Here is a 23,167-nt window from a genome sequence, read left to right as displayed (position 1 = left end):
TCCCGCCTGTTCGACGTGCAGTTGTTGCTGCTCGGCTCTTAAAGGCAGAAGTGTCGGAGCGGAGCGAGCGACGGGAGCCGGGAGAGGAGCTCAGGTTGAACACGAAAACCGGTCTGTTCAGGTCCACACACAGACAGCTACCTTGGATTTGAACCTCCGCTCAGCAACCAGAAGAGGGACCATAACAGGATTTCTGCTCGGAGTTGGAAGTTTCTGCGGAGTATTTTTTGTTTGTGTAGTTTTTTTTATGGTGGGTGTGCTCTCTCTCTCTCTGACGCTTCCAGCTGTTGGGAATCATGGCGCTCAGAGCCAGAGCGCTGTACGACTTCAGCTCTGAAAACCAAGGGGAGCTGTCGGTGAAGGAGAACGAGATCCTGACTTTGTACAGCGAGCAGGACATCGAGGGCTGGCTGGAGGGCACGAACGACAAAGGGGACAGAGGACTGGTCCCTGCCTCTTATGTGGAGGTACTGAAAAACGATGCGCCCTCCACGGTTAACAACAACAGCTGCAGCACATCTGGGGGCTCCAGGTATGCCAATGTCCCAAGTGGGGGCTTTGACAACTTTTCTAAACCACCCCCTCCGAGTCTGAGCACTTCCCATGCTCCTTTGCAGCAGCAGGGTTTTAAGCAGCACAGTCAGGGCAGTGATGATGACTGGGATGATGACTGGGATGACAGCTCCACTGTGGCAGATGAGCCAGGCACAGTGGGAGGAAGGTACAATGACTTTGAAGGTAATGGACCCTACACCTACAGGGTGTCAACGTCCACGGGGTCCAAAGGTAACACACAACAGGCAAGGAGCTCCGCCTCGGTCAGCAGGAACCTGAACAGGTTCTCCACCTTTGTAAAGTCAGGAGGAGAGGCGTTTGTGCTCGGGGAGGCGTCGGGCTTCATCAAAGATGGGGATAAGATCTGTGTGGTGATGGGTCAGTATGGTCCAGAGTGGCAAGAGAACCCCTACCCGTTCAACTGCACAATCGACGACCCCACGAAGCAGACCAAGTTCAAGGGCATGAAAAGCTACATTTCCTATAAGCTGACCCCCACGCACACGCAGACTCAAGTGAACAGGAGGTACAAGCACTTCGACTGGCTGTATGCCCGCCTGGCGGAGAAATTCCCCGTCATCTCAGTGCCACACCTGCCGGAGAAGCAGGCCACGGGGCGCTTCGAGGAGGACTTCATCTCCAAGAGGAGGAAAGGCCTCATTTGGTGGATGAACCACATGACCAGCCACCCTGTCCTGGCCAAGTGTGACGTGTTCCAACACTTTCTCACCTGCAGCAGTACAGACGAGAAGGCCTGGAAGCAGGGAAAGAGGAAGGCGGAGAAGGATGAGATGGTTGGAGCCAACTTCTTCCTCACCATCAGCACGCCGCCGACTCCGCTCGACTTCCAGGAGGTCGAGAGCAAAATCGACGGATTCAAGACTTTCACCAAACGAATGGACGACAGCTCCTTGCAGCTCAATGCCACCGTCAACGAGTTTGCACGTAAACAGATTGGTGGCTTTAAGAAGGAGTATCAAAAAGTGGGGATGTCATTTAAGGCCCTGAGCCAAGCGTTTGAGATGGACCAGCAGATGTACTCCGCAGGACTCAACCAGGCTATCTCCTTCACTGGAGAGGCGTACGAATCAATTGGAGACTATTTCTCTGAGCAGCCCAGCAAGGATCTTGACCCAGTTATGGACCTCTTAGCTCTTTACCAAGGACACCTGGCAAACTTCCCAGATATCATTCATGTCCAAAAAGGTAAATTAAAAACCCTGAGATATTTTATTTTTCCATTTTAAGGTTGCTTTTAGCTCTTTCTTGTGTCAAATGATGGCATTGAGTGTTTTTCATTTATAGTCTCTGAAATGACAAATGGCCACTTCAGGTTGTGTCAGGAAAATTGAGCATTTGGGCATTGTTGCTGTTTCTAAATCAGCCGTCAAATAACAATAGAGCTTAAGTCCATTTTCAAAACAAATAAGTGTGTTTGCATTTGGTTAACTCGCTGCTGCCATTGTGTGACCCACCTGCTGAATGAAGAGGGAGGCAACCATCGGTCTGTTTGTTTTGCCATGACGTAATGACGCCGAGAATAGCTTTACCTTTCTACACTAAATGATAAGTGCATGTTCATTATGAGTCATAAATGGTTATTTCTAGACTTTTTGCGCAGATGAACTAGATTGTAACATTTATTGCATAATCACAAGAGTTCCTTGACGTACAAATTTAAAATTTAAAGCATCCACCCTGTTCATATACCGGTATGTGAAATAATTAGATACAATTCCATTTCAAGCGCTGATGTTAATGAGTTCCCATAATTTTTGGTGTCATTCTTTGCAAAAAAGTGCGGCACCAAGTGATTTATCTCAAGTTAATTGATCTTTTGATTATTAAATAGGGGTGCACCGATTGCAGTTTTCTGGCCGATCACCGATTTCTAAAAAGGCTGACCTGCCGATTCCGATTTTGTCCGATTCCAATTTTGTTTTATAAGCGACCCTGTCGGGTGTTGTAAGGTCACAATGCACCTTCAATTTTCCCATATAATTTTATTGAAAAACATACCACTGAACAATATCCTAGGAACAATACAAACTTGTTTAACTGGCCATGTGGTAGTGCTCTGAAATATAAATGAAGTTCAGACAATTGTTGTTAAAACTAAAAATAATCGGTAAAATCGGTTTCTCGTGCAAGTATCAGCCGATTTCCCCAAATTAAGGACATCGGAACCTATTATTAAATATCATTAACTTTACAGTTAAAACACTACAGTATAACTGTGGATATAGTTGTTTGTGTAGTTCATACACAATTAAATGCTGAATAACTTGGAAAAGTCAGTTTGTTGCATTTGAAGGGAAACAAATTAAGGTAAAAGATTATACTTCAGATAATCAACAAAAACAAATATAGGATACTAAAATGAGCAAAAGAAATAAAAATTTAAATAAATTAATTAAATTTCTGCCTTGTAAACATCAAATAAAACTGAGTAATTGTGACTGCACCACAGAGTGAAGGCCAGACTTTAACAGTAGTGATTAACTTTATGTGTTCCTTTAAGTATTTACACTGATTGTAATGTGGCTCTGCCTGTCTTGAAGAATAGATGATCAGTGACCTGTGAAACTGAATGTACAGCGTGAGGTCTTGGAGATTAAATTTATTATTTTAGTTCAATGTTCCCACAATAAGTTTTGATTCTGTTCAAAAACATTGAAACTTGGAACGATGAGTGAGAGATGCTTTTTCATTTTAGCTGTATCCATTTATATTCAAGTAGTGCTTGTGCTTATTATCAATAACACATGGAACATTTGACTTTTTACAATGTTGTTATACTGTAGTTTAACAACTGACGAGTTACAGTTTGTAGGTTACATTTAGATAATTAATAAAAAAGGACCAAAAGCTAGGCCTTGTGGTATACCTCAAGGCTTTTATAAACATTTGTGAGGTCCATGTTCTATTTAAAGACATGGGTTTTATCCATTTATTTTACTTTTTTATTATTTAGCAGTAGGAACGTTAATAATAGTGTAATTAAGACTTTTTAAAATCAAAGCTGATACTTGGGCTTGGCTGAATTTATTAAAAAAAAAAAAATCCATCAGGAAACAGTCTGCCTTTTCAGTTTAGGGATGCTTTTAAAACTCATTGAACTGACATACAGTAGTATTAAAACGATAAATTACCTGTTCGGACAGCCAAATAAAGCAAAACATGCAACTTAAACCCATTCAAAAACCCTCCCTTCAAAATAAACCTGACTGACTACTTTCTGAAGGTTATTGTTCATATGTGTGTTTTTGTTTTTTCTTTGTAAATCTATTGTGAAACTGTGCTATGTATGATGCAAGACAGCATAGACTTGCATTTAGTCCTTTTCAGTTAATTAAATATTCCCAGTCACTTTCTCTGATCCACAAGGAAAATGTCTTTATCTGCTAATACAGGGCCCTGCTAGTAGCCTCAGCAAACAGGTTTTAAAATGTTGATGTATGATCATAACATTAGTATACACAACAATTGTTAAAACAGGTCAGGTCAGTGAATTACAAATTAAATAGTAGAGGAACCAAAGACAGTGCCTTGTGGCACACCAGTATTGTTGTAAAACAGTTCCCTAATTTTGTTTGACCTATCTGGAAGTGTCTGTTTTTATCAGTAGAAAGAACTTGATCCATTTCATATTGTCATCCATTAAACCATGTTATGATGCATAACTTAATAAAAGGAACACGATGACATGAGCTAATATAGACTTGTATTTAACCCTGTTCAGTTCGTAACACATTCCTAGTTAAGGTCTGCTACACTAAAATATAGCATGTTCTAGGATCAGAAAGCACATTTGTATGTATTTATACTTATCTGAGGCTTTGCAAGTGTTTAGTTCAGCCCAACAGCATAGATTTTGCGTGACATGTATCATAAGCACTCGTGGACATCCTGGTTTGGGCCCCAAAGACACTAAGTCCATTCACTCCACAATAGATGGTGCAGGGGGGGGACAGGACAGTGTTTAGACTGCAGTGGGACACAAACTTCCCAGTCAGCTCAAATCAAGTTGGCCACGTAGGCCACACACACAACCCAAATAAGGTGACACCACCGTTTACACAGTCTGGCACGATATGCACACAGTCCAGTTCCACAAATACAAGCTCTTACACGAGGCAAAAGATTTGGAAAAGTCAAAACACGGGAAAAGACAGAAGATAAAAGGTGAGCCAAATGGAGCACATGTTGTTTTTGATACTTTGAGGCAGTTTAGTTTTACATTCGTGCATTCCTTCTCCTCTGAATCATCAGAGAAGTGAGAAAACATTCCTAATTCCTTTCTATTTATAGGAAGAGTTGAGGAGAGAAAACAAATATACTCTTTAAGATGCGATAAACATGTATGCCACATTGACAGAGGCATGTGGGGCTGATTAGTTTGGCTGCGTGTGTTGCAGTAAATATTTCAGTTCAGCCTCGTTGTCTCAAACTGTCATCCAGCTCTTTAGCAAGTGATGGAGTGAGGTACATTTTCTGGTCTTCTGTCTACTTGTGCCTTATCTTTCAGTGTCTCAAATTGCAGTTTGGGTCTTGATCCAATCTGTAGCCTGATCACATGCAAAGGAAACAGTGAAATTAGCGTGTAGTTTATTGCTGCCTGCGCTCACTTCTGCACCGGACCAGAGGTCAGGCCACATCCTATGGTGTCATAAACCCACGTATACGTTGGTTGCACAAAAGGCTGTCAGCTGGAACTGAAGAGATAATGCAATGACAGTGGGTAACGGAGCAATCCTCACAGCTCTAAAGGGTCAATGGATCCGTTTAAAGTAGGAGATAATCTTACAGTCGTCGGCTGCGTTGTGAATCAGTTCCATCAATATGTGTGCTTTGTTTTTAGCTTGCTGAAGCCTAGCTAACTGCAAACAGGCAGGTGAAATGTAAGCTTTCCTGCTGAGGGACCTGGCCATCACTGTATTGATCTCCACCTTTACCAGGACCCCATTAGCCATTAGTGTACAGCTTCAGAAACAGAATGCCAACACTTTCTATTAAATGGCTTTGCTTTGGGGGAAAACAATGATTGATTTCTACTTTATTTTTGTCTTAAACTCGTGTTTTTGTCTCAGAGAGCTTCAGGGCGTGGTTTTTCGTTACACTTTCAGCAAAGTGGAAGGAAAGCAATGAGTTTCATAAATTGTGTGGTGTGAACGCTTCAGATCAAAACTTTTGCAACTACAGATGCAAGACGCACAACAACTGCTGAAAGGTGAAGGCGGGCGATAATGTTTTGCCCGAGTCTGTGTGTTCCTGTATCTGTCTGTGAAGCAGCTTTATAGCTATTAGCTCATAGTCATTAACAACGCATACTTTGAGCACGAATAGATTGTATGAGATGAGCATGAGATCACATTACAGTAGTCCCTCGTTTATCGCAGGAGTTACGTTCCGGATGCCCACCCACCCACGCAATAAGAGAAAAACCACCAAGTAAGAATGCTGTATTTATTTTAGTATTTACCGTATTTTTCGGACTATAGGGCACACCGGATTATAAGGCGAAATATCAATGAACGGGACTGTTTTTGTACATAAGGTGCAACGGATTGTAGGGGTGGGCGATGTGGCTCAAATAAAATATTGTGATATTTCAGAACATTCTGATAACAATAAATTTCGTGATATAACAAAAAAAAAAAAACAGAAATGATAGTTATTCATTTGCCAAAATTAACTTAACATGTTGCTTTGCAGTATTATATATAAAAAAAACTGCAAGGGTTAATTTAACTGAAATTACTTTATTTAGTAAAGTATTCAGTCTCAAAGTATAAAAATAAAAATGATCCTTCTGTTACATAGATTGAAAAAATCTGCACAATATATAGATAAATAAATCCACCACAAAAACTAAAGTGCAGGTGAGGTTTCCCAAAATAGCTACATAAAATCAAGCTTAATATCTGTTGAGCATAAATGTAACATACAACAAAATATATGTTTCCTTTAAATGAGCTATAACTTCCAAAACTTGTAACAAGGTGATCAGCTGACCCTGAAGCTTGTGGCGTTTCAGCTTCCTCTGTTCCTGCAGGAATTATTCATTTCTCTGATGCTCTGTCTCTCATCACCTGACTCTGTTCTTGGTCCATGGACCGACTGTGGAACTCAAGAGACACAGCTGACCTGCACGTGTGTGTACCGGCAGTTTAGAGCGGTGCGGACCCAGCCGAGCCGCGCGTAGTTTGTTTTTAGCATTTTAGCTAGCTAGTATTGTGCACAGCTAATTAGCGTTACGCCAGTACTGACAGGTAGATGTGTGAGTGCGCAGTTCGGTTGTTCGGCGCGCTCGTTTCTGTTAGGGATGCACCGATCCACTTTTTTCCCCACTACCGATCCGATACCGATATCTGCTGTTTAGTATCAGGCGATACCGATCTGATATCGATCTGAAACAGAAAATCTGTGCTGAATTAACAAAAATGGCTAAATCATGTCATCTGGACCAGTTTCTGAAACGAGTTCAGATGACATGATTTAGCCATTTTTGTTGTCTACCTGGATGTTTGATCTTACAAACCCAGTGCTGAATTAATTTAAAACATTTGTTTTGTTAAACGCAGACATGAATGTACTGTACAAGTCTGGTTCTGGTCCTGTTCTTGATTGGTTCCATACGGCTCTATTAGGACTAAACTTTTTCGAAATGGATCTAAACTTTTCCTCCATTTCAGCAGAAAGCAATGGCTGGAAGCACTATTGGCATCTGGGAAATGTAGTCTTTTTGAGTGGCGATGCAGTATAGGCTTATTGAGAGAAAACTACAAAATGGCGGCGCCAGTCCGAAGTATTTTTTCGTTAACTTTTTACTGTATCTCATACTGTCCCAATTACGTGAGTAATGTCAAAGTTGACAATCGTGTGTTGTGTATTTAATTTTTTTGTCTCGTGTACAATCTTACTTTGAAAAACCGTGAAAGAGCGAGTCTGCGGCGCGAAAGTCGAATCGCAAAGTAGCGAGGGACTACCGTATTTTCAAAATTGGACTAAAAAAGGCAATTTTTCTACTTGGAACAACCATCTTTGTTTGAAACTTATTAAAATGCATTTGTTAAATGAAAGGCAATGACTTTTTATTTCCTTCAGTGGTTTAGTTTGCCTTTTCAGCGCATTCATTTTATAACTTATCAGATACATAAATGATTTTTAAAAATGACTGGGAAGTAATGGAAAGCACAGATTGATGTTGGGTTTTCCTGCTGAGACCGATGCACTGTTGTGCAAACAACAGGCCTGTGTGATGTTTTGTTTATTGGTTATTCAAATGTCCTCTGCTGGACAAGTGGGACATAGAGGTGATGGAGGGATGAGACGAGGATTGCCACTGACCACTGGCTCATTCTAGATTTGGCGTTGTGTAACCAGGGATTACATAAGAGCTAAAAGGGAGCGGACTCCGTGCCACCTCCATACATCCAGTGAGGACCAGTCAAGACCGTCACAACACGGGGCTTGTTCTTTAGAGTTATTTTATGAAGTATGTTTCCATATTAAACCACATTTATTATGTTCAGGGATGCTGGGCAGTAATAAGTAAAGCATCTGCGTAACAAACAGCATTTTCAGAGAAACGCAAATCTTTGTAGCATTTTTATAGTTTGGTAATTTCCCCAGTTCTGCCTCGTTGTTCTCTTCCTGGAAAGTTCAGCCTGATGAACATAAACACGTCTTTTTAATGTTTGACTGACGGAGCTACAGCCTGAAGACAAACGACACGCACTGTGGTCAAAGTCAAAGAAACGCCTTTCTCTGGAAGCGGGCGGAATTGTTTAGGTTTTAATCTTGAGTCTTGTTTTCTTGGAAAGATGAAGCTGATTTGGGATATTTAAAGGGAAGCTGGTAGGGTTGAGGATTAGGTCACTTTGTCCTGTCTGGTGTCACATTTCAGGAAATTTTGAGATGGAGTCATTCAGCTGAGTGTTGGTGACTCAGCTCACAAAATGGTTAAAATAAAAAGAATAAATCTCATGACGGGCGGATCCAGGATGTTTGGCTTCATGCCTCATTGGCGCAAATCTTACATCCCGCTTAAAGACACCTTAAACCCAGTGGGTTATACGTCTGTCAACTAGTCTCACATTGCGGGACGTCTCGCCTGTATGTTGCCATTTTGAGCAATTAAATTGAACCTGTGTCGACACCTGCTACCATAAGAGTCTGATTCTGTGTCGCAACGAGCTGCGTTTCAAAGGATTGTGCAAACTGTTTGGCCATGAGCAGATTAAACAAGTTTAATTATTAGAGAACTCATTCTTGTCCTTGATAATTCTGCATTTTTTGTTGAACTGCTTCATCTATCAAATGACTAAAATGTGCATAAAAAGGACTGCTTTAGCCCAATTAACAGTTAAAAACAAAGATACCTGCAACTTAGTTATTCAATAAGTTCTTTAAAATCAGAGATAGATGTTGCTCTTTGTGTTTTTTTATTATTATTATTATTTCCTGCAGTGCAATGCTATACACACATTTTTTTCAAACTTCCTCTATTTGACATTCGAATCTTGCTTTGGCTTTAGTTTCAGCCTGGACCACGTGTGTCGTCCGTGTTTGCAGCCATAGCTTAAAACTTCACAGAAAACATCAGTTTGCCCTTTTAGCGATGTCCTATAACAACATGCTGCTTATTTTGTAGCCACCAGAACGACTAAAAGGCAACGCGGCATGAAATGTGTGTGTAAAAGGCAGTGCAGTCAAACCGTACTGGCAGTTCACCACAAGGGTTGACCAAAGTGATAAGACGCACAGTGTGTGTGAACATTCAGCGCAGATGCTGCTTAAACTCTCAGTATGAGTGAATCAGAAGATTTTTTTTCCACTCTTAAACTTTTGTTTTATTTTATATGTGCAGTAAAGTTACTTTTACTCCTCTATACCATGTTTTTTGGACTATAAGGCGCATTAAGCGAAACAAAACTGATAAGTCAAACTTTATTCAACTCATTCAAAATAACCACATAAAATCGGTTCGAGGTCATTAAGGACAACCAGAGTTAATACCTGATTATAAGGCTCACTGTCGATTTTTGAGAAAATTTAAAGTGCGTCTTATAGTCTGAAAAATACGGTACTTCTGTCAAAAGCAACTTAAATTCTTCAACCTAGTTGCTTGTTTTACTCTTGCATAGCCCAGATGCATATTTGAAAGTGCATGAACTTTTATTCACTTTTTAAATTTTAAATGGTTGTGAAAAATTAAGGTTTACTGATATGTGAGTGTATAGTGCGTATAACTGTTTACAGTTGGATGTTAAGTCATGCTGCCCTTCCAGTTATGATGAGACTGGTGGCCATGTTGTGTCTCACGGATGCACTTTGTTCAAAGACGCTCTCTGACAGTCTTAGGACTGATTCTCCTGCTTGAGACCATCTCGTCTCATCTCAGGGATTTTCTGCTCCTTTTTTAAGAAGTTGTTAAAAATCAACAAGCTGGGTCTTCTCACCCTTTGTTTTATTGTATTTTTTTTGCTACACCATAGGTTAAAGTGTGACGAGTTTGTCCGTTTTTGGAGACATTTGAATGTGTTACAATCCTGTAAAAAAAAAAAAAAAAAAAAAAGTAAAACATCCGCCAACCAAATGCTAATAATCCAAACAACAGAAATTGCAAAACTTTTTTTATACCTTTGCATCTTCAAATGAAATGGACATTCCTTGAACATTTGCATTTCATCATCTGCCTTGCATGCCAACCTTTAAATTAAGAGCTTGCGTGTCTTGTTAGCACTTGGTGCGTGTAATGAGGACGCTACCGCACCAAACTTTAGCGTTGCAGCCGTTTTTGTGTTTGACTAGAATCCATCCCGTGGTTCAAGAAATATTTTTAATAAACAATCAAACAAGGACATGGGCAAAATCATGATCACCCGCAGGGCAGCAGGCCATGACATATTTTGTTGTAATCTTTTATTGCAGCGTTCCGGTATGTGTGTAGAGGGAACTGATTAATGATTAGCTGCTTGTCCACGACATCCACAAGTTAAATCTTTCAACATAATGTTCATTTTTAACAGAATGTCCTGCCAACAACCTGAATATCTGGTACAAAAATAAACATGCACACACAAAAAATGCAGCTAAATTTCCCTTAAATGGCTGGAGACTTTGAAGTGACATCATGTCACAGAGATGTTTTTAGTTGAGGCCCTCAGATTCACCAACTATACACCCAGATGTGGCTCCAGTTCCCAGGAAGTTTGAAACAAACTGGTCATGTTCAGGAGTCCCCACAGTCTTTTCTTTCACTCTGTTTACTTTTTAAAAAGGTTAAAAAATGCAAAGAATAAAACGACTAAGTAACAAGAGACCAGCTGAAAGCTAAAGTTGCTAAATACTTGCTCAAAACTAAAAGTATCAAACGTATCAGAATGGTAAAGCTAAAAGTAGAGGAAGGCTAGTTAAAAGTATCTAAAGGCTAACTCGGCTAAAGGTAGTTAAAGATTAGCTAAAAGTAACAGAAGGAAATGGAAAGCTTAAAGTAGCAGAAGTCTGGTGAAAGTAGCAAAATAGTGGCAAAAAGCTAAAACTAACAAAAGGGAAAGAAACAGTAGCAGAATAGATGCTAAAAGCTCAAAGTAGCACAAGTTGTGCTAAAAATAAAAGTAAAAGTGGAAGCTAAAAGTAGAAACATGCTAGCTAAAAGCTAAAATGATCAAAGGTAACAATGGTATTACTAAAAAGTAACTAAAGGTAAACTAAACGTAGCAGGATTGTAGTTAAGAGTAGCGTAAGAGTACAAAAAGAAAGGATGCTGATTCAGACAGAAACCAAAAGTCACAGCACCAGTCGCTGAATGAGCTGAACGTTTCGATCTATAAGCAGCTAAAACACCACACAGTATGCAAAAGTGTTAATATTGCAAATAAAAATACCAACAAGAAAGCAGAAGTTTACACAGTTAATTTCTACTCTTTGTCGGCCCCAAACAGGAGCCCTGACGAAAGTGAGGGAGAGCCAGAAGCACGTGGAGGAGGGCAAGATGGACCGGACGCAGGCAGAAGGCATCAACGAGCGCTGCAACATCATCTCCTGCGCCACGCTGGCTGAGATCCAGCACTTCCACCAGATCCGTGTGCGAGACTTCAAGGCCCAGATGCAGCACTATCTCCAAGAGCAGATTTTGTTCTTCCAGAAAGTCACGGGCAAGTTGGAAGAGGCTCTGCACAAATACGACAACGCGTAATGGACGGCATTTTATAAGTCCGTCGCTTTGAATCCCAGATTATGAATGGCCGTGCACCTCCTGTGAGCAGCCAGTGGTACACCTGCCAGTACCGCACACTGCCAGGTGCTGCTTATCCAGCAGAGAGGGGGTTATCCAAGAAGAGGATACTTGAGTAATTATTACCCTTGCGTAATTAAGTACCTTTTTATGTTGTTTGTTGTTTTTATTTTGACCCTGACCACATTTCTGTTGGCCACGTTTCCAGGGCGTTGGATGCCCTTGTTTACAAAAGGACGTTGGGGCCATTAAATGTTCAGAAATAATGATGAGAGTCAAAAATAATGATGGTTCATCTCCTGGTTGAGGTGCACAAACTGCAGAGAGAGAGAGAGAACTCTTTATACACCTCTGCCTTCACATCCCATGCAAAGTTGTATTACATCAAGTGTCTTTAGCCTTACTCTTTCTAAACGATGACTGCCGTTCTGGGAGCAGAGATACTTCTGGGGGCCCAACACAATGCCTTGTGGAAACACTAGGAATAATTCTTGACAGACAGATTGTTTACTGAGCAGCCTCTGTTTTGCTGTGCCTTTCTGATGAAATATTTCTGGTCATTTTTGTTACTAAATGCCTTTTAGGTAATGTTATAAAAAAAGATGTATTTGTTTAGTTGTTTTTATGAATCTACATCTTAATCTGTTAAAGACCACAGCTTTGAATGAAAGCAGTGTGTTTTCTGGAGAATTGTGCAGCTCCTTTGTCGATCTTTAACACTTTTTGGAGCAGCAGTACTGAAATCAGGGATTACCTGCTTTGATAATTACAATCCACGCTTCCCTTCGCACAGAGAGCACTCGTGCTGGTTTAAGCACACAGGACTAAAGAGACACGCATAACGATCACTTTCTACACAATTATCAGAATTTGTTGGGAAAACATTGACTTTAAGGCTCAGTTTTGACCCAGCAGAAGCTGCTTGGGGTTCCTCACCAGTTTTATTAGCCCGGTCTTTTGGTAGCACAGTTGAACCGTTTTAATCGTCATGATGCCGTTGCAATGTAAAGATTTTATTGTAGAAGAAGATATGCAAATTAAATTCATCCTCCACAAAATCTTGTTGGCAACTCCTGTGTTTTGTCAAATGAATAAAGAGGTTATAATTTGTTTTTTTGGCGCTTCTTCCTTGCGCCGAGAGGAGACAACCTGAGATACCTCATCTGGTCTTTTCTTTCCAGATCACCTTCATCGTGACACATGTTCCTTAACGCCTTTCTGTCGTGTCTAGCTCAACCCAGATAACAGCTGTTCTCATGGAAAATAAGATTTGATAATGTGTCTCCAGTGCAGGTTGGCTTGTCCTTCGCTGATATTAGCTGGGACTTTATCACAGCTGTGCTGATAATTAATTGGAGCAGTTTTCTCAAAGTGTACAGTAGCCTAGCCTTACTAGTCTCTGCCTTTCTAGAGCACAGGTGTACAAAGTGCGGCCCGAGGGCCATTTGTGGCCCTTGGAGTGATTTTGTGCGGTCCACAGCTGCAGTTTAAGAATGGTATCATTTTGGTCAGCAGGCTTAAGAGGTCGATGCTGACTTTCTGCAAATGTGTTTGTAATCTTTTTTTATATAATGTTTAGGTTTAACAGCAAAATGGATGAAAAACAATCTTCTCAAAATGAGCAATATTAAACAAAATAGAAACCTTTGGCTATAATTTTTATTTTCACTTCGTAGTACAAAGCACCAAGAACCTTTACTGATTTCTACCAGAAAGGAAACTTTTGGATAATGATTCATAAAACTTGGCTAAATATTGCATTTGATAAAATAACCAAGAGGGAAACTGGACATTTTAAATGAATATAACGTGGTATCATCTCCATACGAGTTGATCAACTTTATCAAAACTTCTATGAATCTGTTGTAGCGACTGACAGCTGGACAATTTTTCAGAACTTGGATCAGTCTTTTGGGTCATCCATGATCCAAACAGCTGATCGACCTTCTTTCAAAAGGATACTTACTCAAATTACACTTTTGTTGCTGAGAACAGACTTTGAACTTTCCTAAAACAAGAAAATGTCAAACAGAGACCCAACAAGTGAAATAAATCAAATCATTTTTAATATAAATATAAGCTTATTGTTTATGAGGCTTAGAACATTTTGGATCTACAACAAGTCAAAACTCTTTTTCCGTCTAAATTAGTCAACTTTTCTCCTTTCTCCAAAATATTCTTCATGTTGAGTTAAATTCACATTTTTGTGTAACACGAGTCCTTTCATCTGGATAGTTTTGACCCACCCCTGAGGCTTCTACATTTCTACACCAGATAAATCTGCAAAACAATCCAGTTCAGAGATCTTCATAGGAGTGACTTTTATTTTGCAATGATAAATGAAGAATGATGCTGGTGAAGATTCTCATCCAGGACATGGTGAATTCAAAAACGCTCAAGACAAAAACAACTGGACTTTATTTGTCACAGAAGACGTTTCATTTCTTATCCAAGAAGCTTTCTCAATTCAAAGAGCAGAGCGTGTGGGGTTCAGGTTATAAAGCTGAGATAAGATGCACATACATGTGCAGATTGACATATCACACCTCACAGTAGGGGTTTGTTAAGGTCTTTGTTAATCTAATTCACATAATAAATGATTGATAAATGTAGAATTATGTTTATTTTTAATTAACATATCACAAGGTTGACCCAGCTTTTTGTCACTTGAAGGCGAAGGAGAGATAGTGTTTTTTATTCAACTCTGAGGGTTTGTTTGTATCGTTAGCAAAATGTTCTACAAAATATCCCGTGAGCCACTGAAAAGATTTTAAATAATGTAATGCTGAGATGTGATTTAAAACTGGAGTCAGTCCAATTTAAGATGACAACTAGTTCACATCATCCCACACAAAAATGGCTCTCACAAATATTAAGCCAAAATGTAGTGTGGCAGTAGCAGAGAGTCACACACAACACATCCTCTGAGCACTACACGTTGAGAGAAATCCTGCAAATTTACACGAGTTTGCGCATAATTCTGAGGTTTGACCGAAACGACTATAACTCCATCATCATTTATCAACAAGAGCTGATCTTTGTTTAAAACTGGTCGGAAAGGCAGCGGGCGATATGCCATTTAATATATGGCCTTTAATTAAAATACTTAATGACAATCATTCTTTTAAATATTTTTAATAACCAGTCCAGACCATGACCCCTCAAAAAAGAATAAATGGAGGAGAAATCAAACATTCCTTCCACACAGGTGAACCGATACAATGTGCCTGCAACGTTATTTCACCATGCGAAAACGTCAAAGACAGCAAATTGTTCTTTCTGCAGGTGTCATGGCTGCCTCCCTGTGGGCTGCGTCTGTGTTTTATGCACGGATCTGCTGACAGTACAGAGGCCAGTCGCACAGCTGGGACGTCTTGCCAAAGGTAAAAGTGTCAGAGTGACAGCCAACACGCTGTGAAAGGGCAAAGGTCAGAATAACAGCTTTTATCTGCCATCACTAACCTCCTAAAACACAGAATCTGATCTCAGGTCTGCTGCTGGAGAAATCGTCTTCATCCTGGCCTCTGTTTGTAACCACCATGTGAATTTATACTGACAGATGTGACACTGAGCGAGTGTAATCGACACTGGATCGCAGCCGTAACCACTGGTTATGTTTACATGTTGGTGTAATGTGCCGTCAAACGGTAATAATCTGTTCTCACGGGCAGATAATCTGTCCCAACACAGGAAGTTACACTGAGAAGTCCTTATTCTGAGGCCAAGATCCAAAACTGAATGACTTCATGCCAGTTAAAGCGCTGGCTTCATTCTGACCAACATTAAAGTGCCTTTATGTGCAGTTGATTAATCTGTGAAGCATTTTAAGAGAAATGAAACTAAAGCTGCATGACTGCGCTCAAATAAAGCAAACGTGCTTAACTTTTATGGAATTGCCCTTTATCGCTCAGTTCATCTGAAGTTGCTTGGGTGAGATTCTGCTACTAGCTTTAGCTTGTATATTTATTTATTTTTACTTACTAAATGAAAAGCAGACTATAAGAGCGGTTTGATGTTAAGAAAGCAAAATATTAATAATAATAATAATAATCCTGTAGATATAATCCTGTTTTACACTGGTGTAACCTCATCCAACGTGCACAAAAGCACAGCCCTGATGTGCAGCTCAGTCTGGATCTTTGTTTTCTTTTTGATCTGTTGAACAACTGCAGAAAAAAAATCACTAAAAACTGAAGGGAAAGTTAGCTGAATAAATCTTTGATGATTATTCATTTAGTTTTGTTGTCAAATGCATCAAAAGTGTAGCCAGTTGTATGTGTATTTATGTTTAAAATGAAAACTGAAAAGACGGGGTGTCGTTCCATTCTCTGAGCACCAATCACAAAATTATTCACTTATTTTATCCTCAACTTCAGAAAGATTTCATGTAAACCTATTTGTTAGAATCTATTTGGTTCAGTTGCCTTTTATTTATTTTTTGTTATTCGTCCCCTCTGTGGAGGATCTCCGTTGTCATTTTTTGTTGTTGGTTACAAACTCTGCCGAAGCGTTTCCACTCTCCAGGCCTCGCATCAACTCGGCCAAAACCTGAGGAAATGGGTGCTCCTGTTAGAACGTTCCCACTCTTCCCAGCTTGAGGCCATCACGGCGCTGAATTATTGAAACAGAAAATAGGAAGCATCAAAAATGGAAACTAAGATCCGATGACGTGTCTGCAATAAAAACTAAACTCATGTCTGCACGTTCCTTTTCTTTGCTGTTGCCATGAAATCATAATGAGCGTTTTGCCTTTTTCAAAAGTGTATAAAAATCCATCAAAGTTAAGTCAGGTCCTCTGGACGATTTCTTTGTGTTGAAAACTGATGAACTGTTGAACGTTGATGTTTTGAACCAGTTTGGCCATGACTGTCTCAGAGGGGATGACAGGGGAGAGGGCGGACTCCATAAACCATCTTATCACCATCAAACTGGTTGGCCCACTATGTGAGTGTGCTACTGGACTGAGTTTGTTGTGGCTCCTCTGACTGATGAAGTCCTTTGGATGAGAGACAAAACGTTTCAACAAAAAGAAACCGTCCAGAGGAACTGATTTAACTTTGTTGGATTATTGAGCATGAACTTTGTTGTATAAACATTGTGTCTTCAAATGGGAACATCTCACCCCTTGAAGTTTACTTAATAAGAAATACACAAAAAAGGCAAGTTGGCCTTTCTAGTCTTAGTGATGCCTGTTTGAAGCAACAATAAGGAATTTCTGCAGGAATTAAAATAATAAAATCCATCCATTATTATTTATAACCAGTACCAAGGGTGGGGGTGGGGGGGGTATGTTCATGAGACAGAACACTGTCAGCCTCTGGTAACGTTCAGGGACAAACGTTGAGAGTTGGGACTGACGTCCATAAGAGCAGCTCCACAAATACGCCCCAGATACTGAGAGCCTGATAACAACGTTCTGCTGATGAGTGGAACACAGGTTTTCTGCTGGAAGAGTGTGTAAACAACAGAGTCACCACATTTCAGCGCTAATGAGAAACATCCCAAACATGATCGGCGCTCTCATGGGACTTGGCTCTCTTCCCTTTGGATCTGAATCAGCTCTGTGGAACGAAACCCAGAACCATTCGTTAGATTTTTAGCTTGAGAGAATCTGTCTGGACCTCAATATCTCAATATCTTGATATATGTCTCAATATATATTTAACTCAATATCTCAATATATGTCTCATTATATATTTAACTCAATATCTTAGTATGTCTCAATATATACATATCTCAACATATGTCTAAATATATATTTCAATATCTCTATATATCTCAACATCAATATATATCTCAATATCTTGATATATGTCTCAGTATATATATCTCTCAATATACGTCTCAATATATATCTCAATATCTCCATATATCTCAATATCTTGATATATGTCTCAATATCTCGATATATGTCTCAGTATATATATATATATATATATATATATATATATATATATGTATGTATATATATATATATATATATATATATATATATATATATATATATATCAATATACGTCTCTATATATATCTCAATATCTGTCAAATTGAGTGAGTTTACAAAGGATGTTTTTTTTAAGGTCACGGCTGTGGCAGCCCTTTAGAATTAGATTCCAAAAGTAAATGAGATGTAGAGGTACATCCATACCATACCATACCATACCATACCATACCATACCATTTTATTTATAAAGCACTTAAAACAGCGACAAGGCCAACCAAAGTACTTTACAGACAGAACAACAGGTAACACACAAAGCAAAATACAAATTGAAGTAAATCAGAAATATAGACATAAAAACTATGTAGATAATGACGACAAACCAGTGTGGAGCGTACAGGTTCAAAACACAGATCCTCTGGTGTTGAAAGCTACTGAATAGTAGTGAGTTTTTAAACAGGACTTGAAAACCGAGAGGGAGTGGGCCTGTCTGACAAGCAGAGGTAACTCGTTCCAAAGTCTTGGTCCTGCTACAGAGAAGGCCCTGTCACCTCTGCGCTTAAGACGAGTTCCTGGAACTGTGAGGAGCAACTGGTCCGCTGATCCATTGATTACTTTGTGAAAACTTCACACACACAAAAAAAAAATCAACCAATTTTGCATGAGATATTTTGACAACAGACAGACACATAAACACACATGCAGACAAACAGAAAAACGTTATCATGTTTTCACCTTTATTGATACCAGAATCATTTTCTTCTTGTTACAGTCCTTGTGCATCTCAGAGACCTGAGATCTGAGAAAAAAACTGGTCAAAAGTATCTAAAACTTTTAGTTCAACTACTAAAAAAAATAGTCTCCATTTTGAAATGCACAGGGGTTTTTTGTTTTTTTTTCACACCTGTGCAACGCTCCACACACTCTGCACGCACTAAAGTTCTTCTTCACTTTAAGCTTTTTATTTATTATTTTACTGATGACATCATTTCACATAAAACGCCGGTGAAGGAAAGCCTGCGATGCGTTCAAATAGCAGGAAATGGCCCAGACTCAAACCACGCAGATTTCATCCTTTTTGTTTCTTCTCGCTACATTTCTTTCAATAAAAGAGGAAGCAGCAAAACCAAACAGGATTTCTGTTGAACAGAAAACAAGTTGCTTTAGGTGGCGGAGCAATATTTCAAGCAGAAGGTGTAATTTGAAAAAGAGAATGTGTTGTTCTTCCGCTTGTGTTGAGATATTCTGCTTTTTCTTAGCTAACACTCAGTTTGCGACAGTAGGGAGAACCCTCCTGTCTCGTAACGGTTGCACCACTTCTAAGATCAGAAAATGTCTGAAGACATGTTAACAAGTTGGCACAATATCTTGAGGTCTTGTTAAATTGTTTGTTTGTTCAATCGTGCTCCTCAGAAGCCTGAAGCGATTACTGCTCTGGATTACTGTCAACTTTAGAAGCCCGACAGAACCCAACCATCTCTGACATATTGGTGCAACTCTCCTGAATCAGAAACCAGGAGCTCTTCTGGACCAGTTTGACCATTAAAGCTTTTCACTGTGCAGAGGGATGAGTTGCTGCACATTTCTTAGAAATTTAACAAGATAAACACCTAAAAACAATTATTTGTTTGCTCGACTTTATAGTAAAGGCGTGTCTCAGTTGAACTTTTACTTAATAAAAAGGACTTTAACAATCAAACCAGCTGTATTTCAAAAGTATTCGTTGCCTCGGTGCTCTTGGAGCGTGCAGAGGGAGGAAATCATGAAGGAGGAACTCTGTGCATTTCTTCAAAAATTTAACAAGATAAGCAGCTAAAACATTTATTTGTTTGCTTGACATTATAGTAAAGGTGTGTCTCAGTTAAACTTTTCCTTAATAAATGCACTTCAATGGTCAAACCAGCTGCATTTCATCGGGACGGCGCAGCAAAATGAAGCTGATTTGACGGTTGCTCTAAGCCATAGGTGTCAAACTCCAGGCCTCGAGGACCGGAGTCCTGCAACTTTTAGATGTGTGTTTTAGACGCCACACAGCTGAATCAAGTAAGGAGGTCATTAGCAGGACTTTGGAGAACTTGACTGCACTGAGAAGCTAATTCAGTCATATGATTCAGGTGTTTTGGACCAGTGCAACATCTAAAAGTTGCGGGACTCAGGCCCTCGAGGCCTGGAGTTTGACACCCCTGCTCTAAGCAAACAGAACAAAGGTGGTAGTCTATGGCAAGCTGACTGTGTCAATAATAGTCACTTTTATCCATTACATGACACAACGACATGCCATACTACTCGAGTGCCATCTAGCGGCTGAAAATGGTAGTGTTCAATATTTTCAGTCAGAATGAATGAAAACGGTCAAAAATTGGTCGATCATATGGGAAAAAAATTCATAAATAAATCACAGGGCATGCAAATTATGTTAAAAAAGAACGTGACTTTTAGGGTGAAAAATATGGTAACTCTAAAGGCAAGCTCAAATGGATTGACTCCAACTGTTAAAGAGTTGTAAGATGTAGCTCCAATGAATTCCTACTTAGAGTTCAATTAAAACCTATCAAGTGGTTCCTGAGATATTTTGCTGACAGACAGACAGAGTTGACTCCTGGTAAAAAAAAAATGGGCATGACTCTTACCTACTGCAACACCAGTTTTCAGGTCATTATTGGCAAAACTAACTGGTCTAGCCATTTTTTGCGTTCTCTAAGGTTGTTTGGCTGTGGCTAAACTTTGTCAGTCAGGCAGACTGGAGCAAAAACATTATTGTCCATTCATAAAATCAGCCAGTAAAGTTAAATGTGACTCATGTAGGGTTCACGGACCATGTAGTAAGTAGCAGAGACTACCGAATCTTGTAGTAGGGCATAATGAATTCTTGCTGCCTCTGCAGGACAAGTAGTACATTCCAATACAGGTGTCGACATGTTTCAGTACTGACATGCCATGTTTTGTTCACCTGACAGGTGTGTCTCGGGCTGCTGTTACAATGTAACTTTAAATCATGTTTAAACAGTTAAAGGACTGGCGGTGCTGAAAGTGGTCCGTAGTGTTTAATATCACAAACAGCAGTGACCAGTGGCGGGTACGCAACAAGCCACGATGCCTGTAATAAAAACTTTATCACACACTTTATCTGATTTATTTCTGTTAAACTAGAGGTCAGTAAACTGATAATCTGCTGGAATAAAAATGGTAACCTTTAAAAATGTAACAGCGACTGGTCCACTGGTACACTCCACCAACCAGTTCTCATCCTAAGCATTTCATTGCGTTGACCTTGTGTTGATTTTGCATATGACAAATAAATCTGAACCTGAAGCAGATGATGGTACTTTGAAAAACGCCTGCCAGGGTCAATGAGACTGCTGCACACCAGGGAGCCCCCGTCCTCCTGGGGTTATCGTCGTATTCCCTTAATCTGCAGAGCACTTCAAGCTCTGGAGCACTGAGAGGCTGACTTGTGTTGCACCTCGTTTCCCTCCCTCAGTGAACAGTGGTTACATTCATAACCTTCAGGTCCCTTTCAGTCGGTGCACTCTGAGCACGAGGACCTAAAATCACGACCCGACAAAGCCTATGCAGAGAAACTGGGATAATGTAGCCCTGACCAGTCAGCAGGTGGATGACCATCACATCTTTCCTGAGCGAACAGTGAAGTTACAGGCTGTAAAATGTGATGAATGCATCAGAAGATGCCCGGCTGGCAGCAGAGTATATATGCATCACTGGAATCCCCTTAAATAATGCCCACGAGGGGGCCATACCGCCAGTTAGTGCACGTGTTGTCCCTCCCTCAGGGACTTTAATAACCTCCAGTTGTAAAAATCCATTTTCATGAAGTTAATGCTAGTTATTGTTCAATTTAGATTTCAAGACATAGATACTTTATTAATTCCAGAGGCAAGAAGTTTAGCTTAATTTAGCTTCAAGCTTAGTTGTTGCCTGTTGCCAAAAAATGATTGCTGGCAAATAATATTTCCTGTGTCTGTGTGAGTGCTTGTGTGCCTGTCTGTTAACAAAATATCTCGTTTACCGCTGCATTTTAATGAAACTTTCAGAAAATTATTATTGGATGTAAGTCTAATCTGATTAATTTTATAGGAGCTAATCCAACTGATCTTTAAAAATGTAAAAATTGCTAAAAGTCAGTAAATTTTACAGATATTGAGCTAAAATTAGGTGGGGTTGTAGCTGAGAGTCGTTCCCAACGTTTATTCCGAGGACTCACAGATTATGTGAGATTTTGCAATATGGAGTGACGCTGTTTACAAGGTTTGACCAAAAATGGCAACAACTCCATCATTTCTCATCGTGAGATGATCTTTGACTGAAACTCCTGCGTGAATTCGGCCGAGGATTCCTTTAAGGGAGGTTACCTTTTATTTATTCACGTTTTAGTCCAGTAATTTTTACTCCCGTGAACAGACTGATCTAACGTTGAAGTCAAAGAAGAACATTCTTGAAGTCCAATGGTTCAGAGATAATTCTGGTTCGAGGATACCAACACATCAAAGATGATATGGTTCAGTTATGTCAGGAATTGTATTTCTTAAACGTGCTCGGGTGTGACACAAACAACGTGCAGGTCCGTTGTGTCTGGTTGCTCAGATAAAACCCGGTTCTTCCCCTTTCTCTCTGAGGGCAGAAGAAAACATCTTAGTTCTGCTTTTAATGGGCCAATATTTGTTTCCCCAAGTTCATACTTTTTGGAATGTAAGGCGTTTGTCTGCGCTAAGCATTTTCCTGCTGAAAGGAGGACTCAAGCTGATCCTGGTTTTCATCACATCCCAGTTTGTTCTGGTCTTTGATCCGACTCCAAGGCCAAAGGGAGACCCTGTCGGGAACCAGCAGACAGATTCAGGTGCAGCGAGGAAACTGAACCACTTTGATTCTGTTTCTGGGGGAACACCTGCAGGGTCACTCTCTTGTTCGCTATCTTCACGCTCCAGTCTCAGAGGGACAATAATTTCATGGAAAGCTGCTGGTGTGCAGCCTGCAGGTGTACAGCCTGCTGGTGTGCAGCCTGTAGGTGTGCAGCCTACTGGTGTGCAGCCTGTAGGTGTGCAGCCTGCAGGTGTGCAGCCTGCTGGTGTGCAGCCTGCAGGTGTGCAGCCTACTGGTGTACAGCCTGCTGGTGTGCAGCCTGCTGGTGTGCAGCCTGCTGGTGTGCAGCCTGCAGGTGTGCAGCCTGCAGATGTACAGCCTGCAGGTGTACAGCCTACTGGTGTGCAGCCTGCTGGTGTACAGCCTGCAGGTGTACAGCCTACTGGTGTGCAGCCTGCAGGTGTGCTGCCTGCTGGTGTACAGCCTGCAGGTGTGCAGCCTACTGGTGTGCAGCCTACTGGTGTACAGCCTGCTGGTGTGCAGCCTGCTGGTGTGCAGCCTGCTGGTGTGCAGCCTGCAGGTGTGCAGCCTGCAGGTGTGCAGCCTGCTGG

The 23,167-nt window shown here is 40.4% G+C and overlaps 2 protein-coding genes across 2 annotated transcripts in view; both read left to right on the top strand.

The window, feature by feature from the left end:
• The window catches only part of tmem8b (transmembrane protein 8B), a 1,109,927-nt gene that overhangs the window by 533,323 nt on the left and 553,437 nt on the right, over positions 1 to 23,167 (top strand). The window lies entirely within an intron of this gene.
• Positions 53 to 11,836, top strand: snx18a (sorting nexin 18a). The gene is made up of 2 exons (XM_037680917.1): positions 53 to 1,761; positions 11,505 to 11,836. The coding sequence occupies exons 1-2, from the start codon at positions 297 to 299 to the stop codon at positions 11,756 to 11,758; spliced, it is 1,719 nt and encodes a 572-aa protein (XP_037536845.1). The 5' UTR covers positions 53 to 296; the 3' UTR covers positions 11,759 to 11,836.

The sequence above is a fragment of the Nematolebias whitei genome, chromosome 8 (assembly GCF_014905685.2).
Source record: "Nematolebias whitei isolate Nwh7 chromosome 8, NemWhi1, whole genome shotgun sequence".
Taxonomy (NCBI): domain Eukaryota; kingdom Metazoa; phylum Chordata; class Actinopteri; order Cyprinodontiformes; family Rivulidae; genus Nematolebias; species Nematolebias whitei.
The sequence above is the reverse complement of the archived record's forward strand: the minus strand, read 5'-3'. Positions and strand labels throughout refer to the sequence as shown.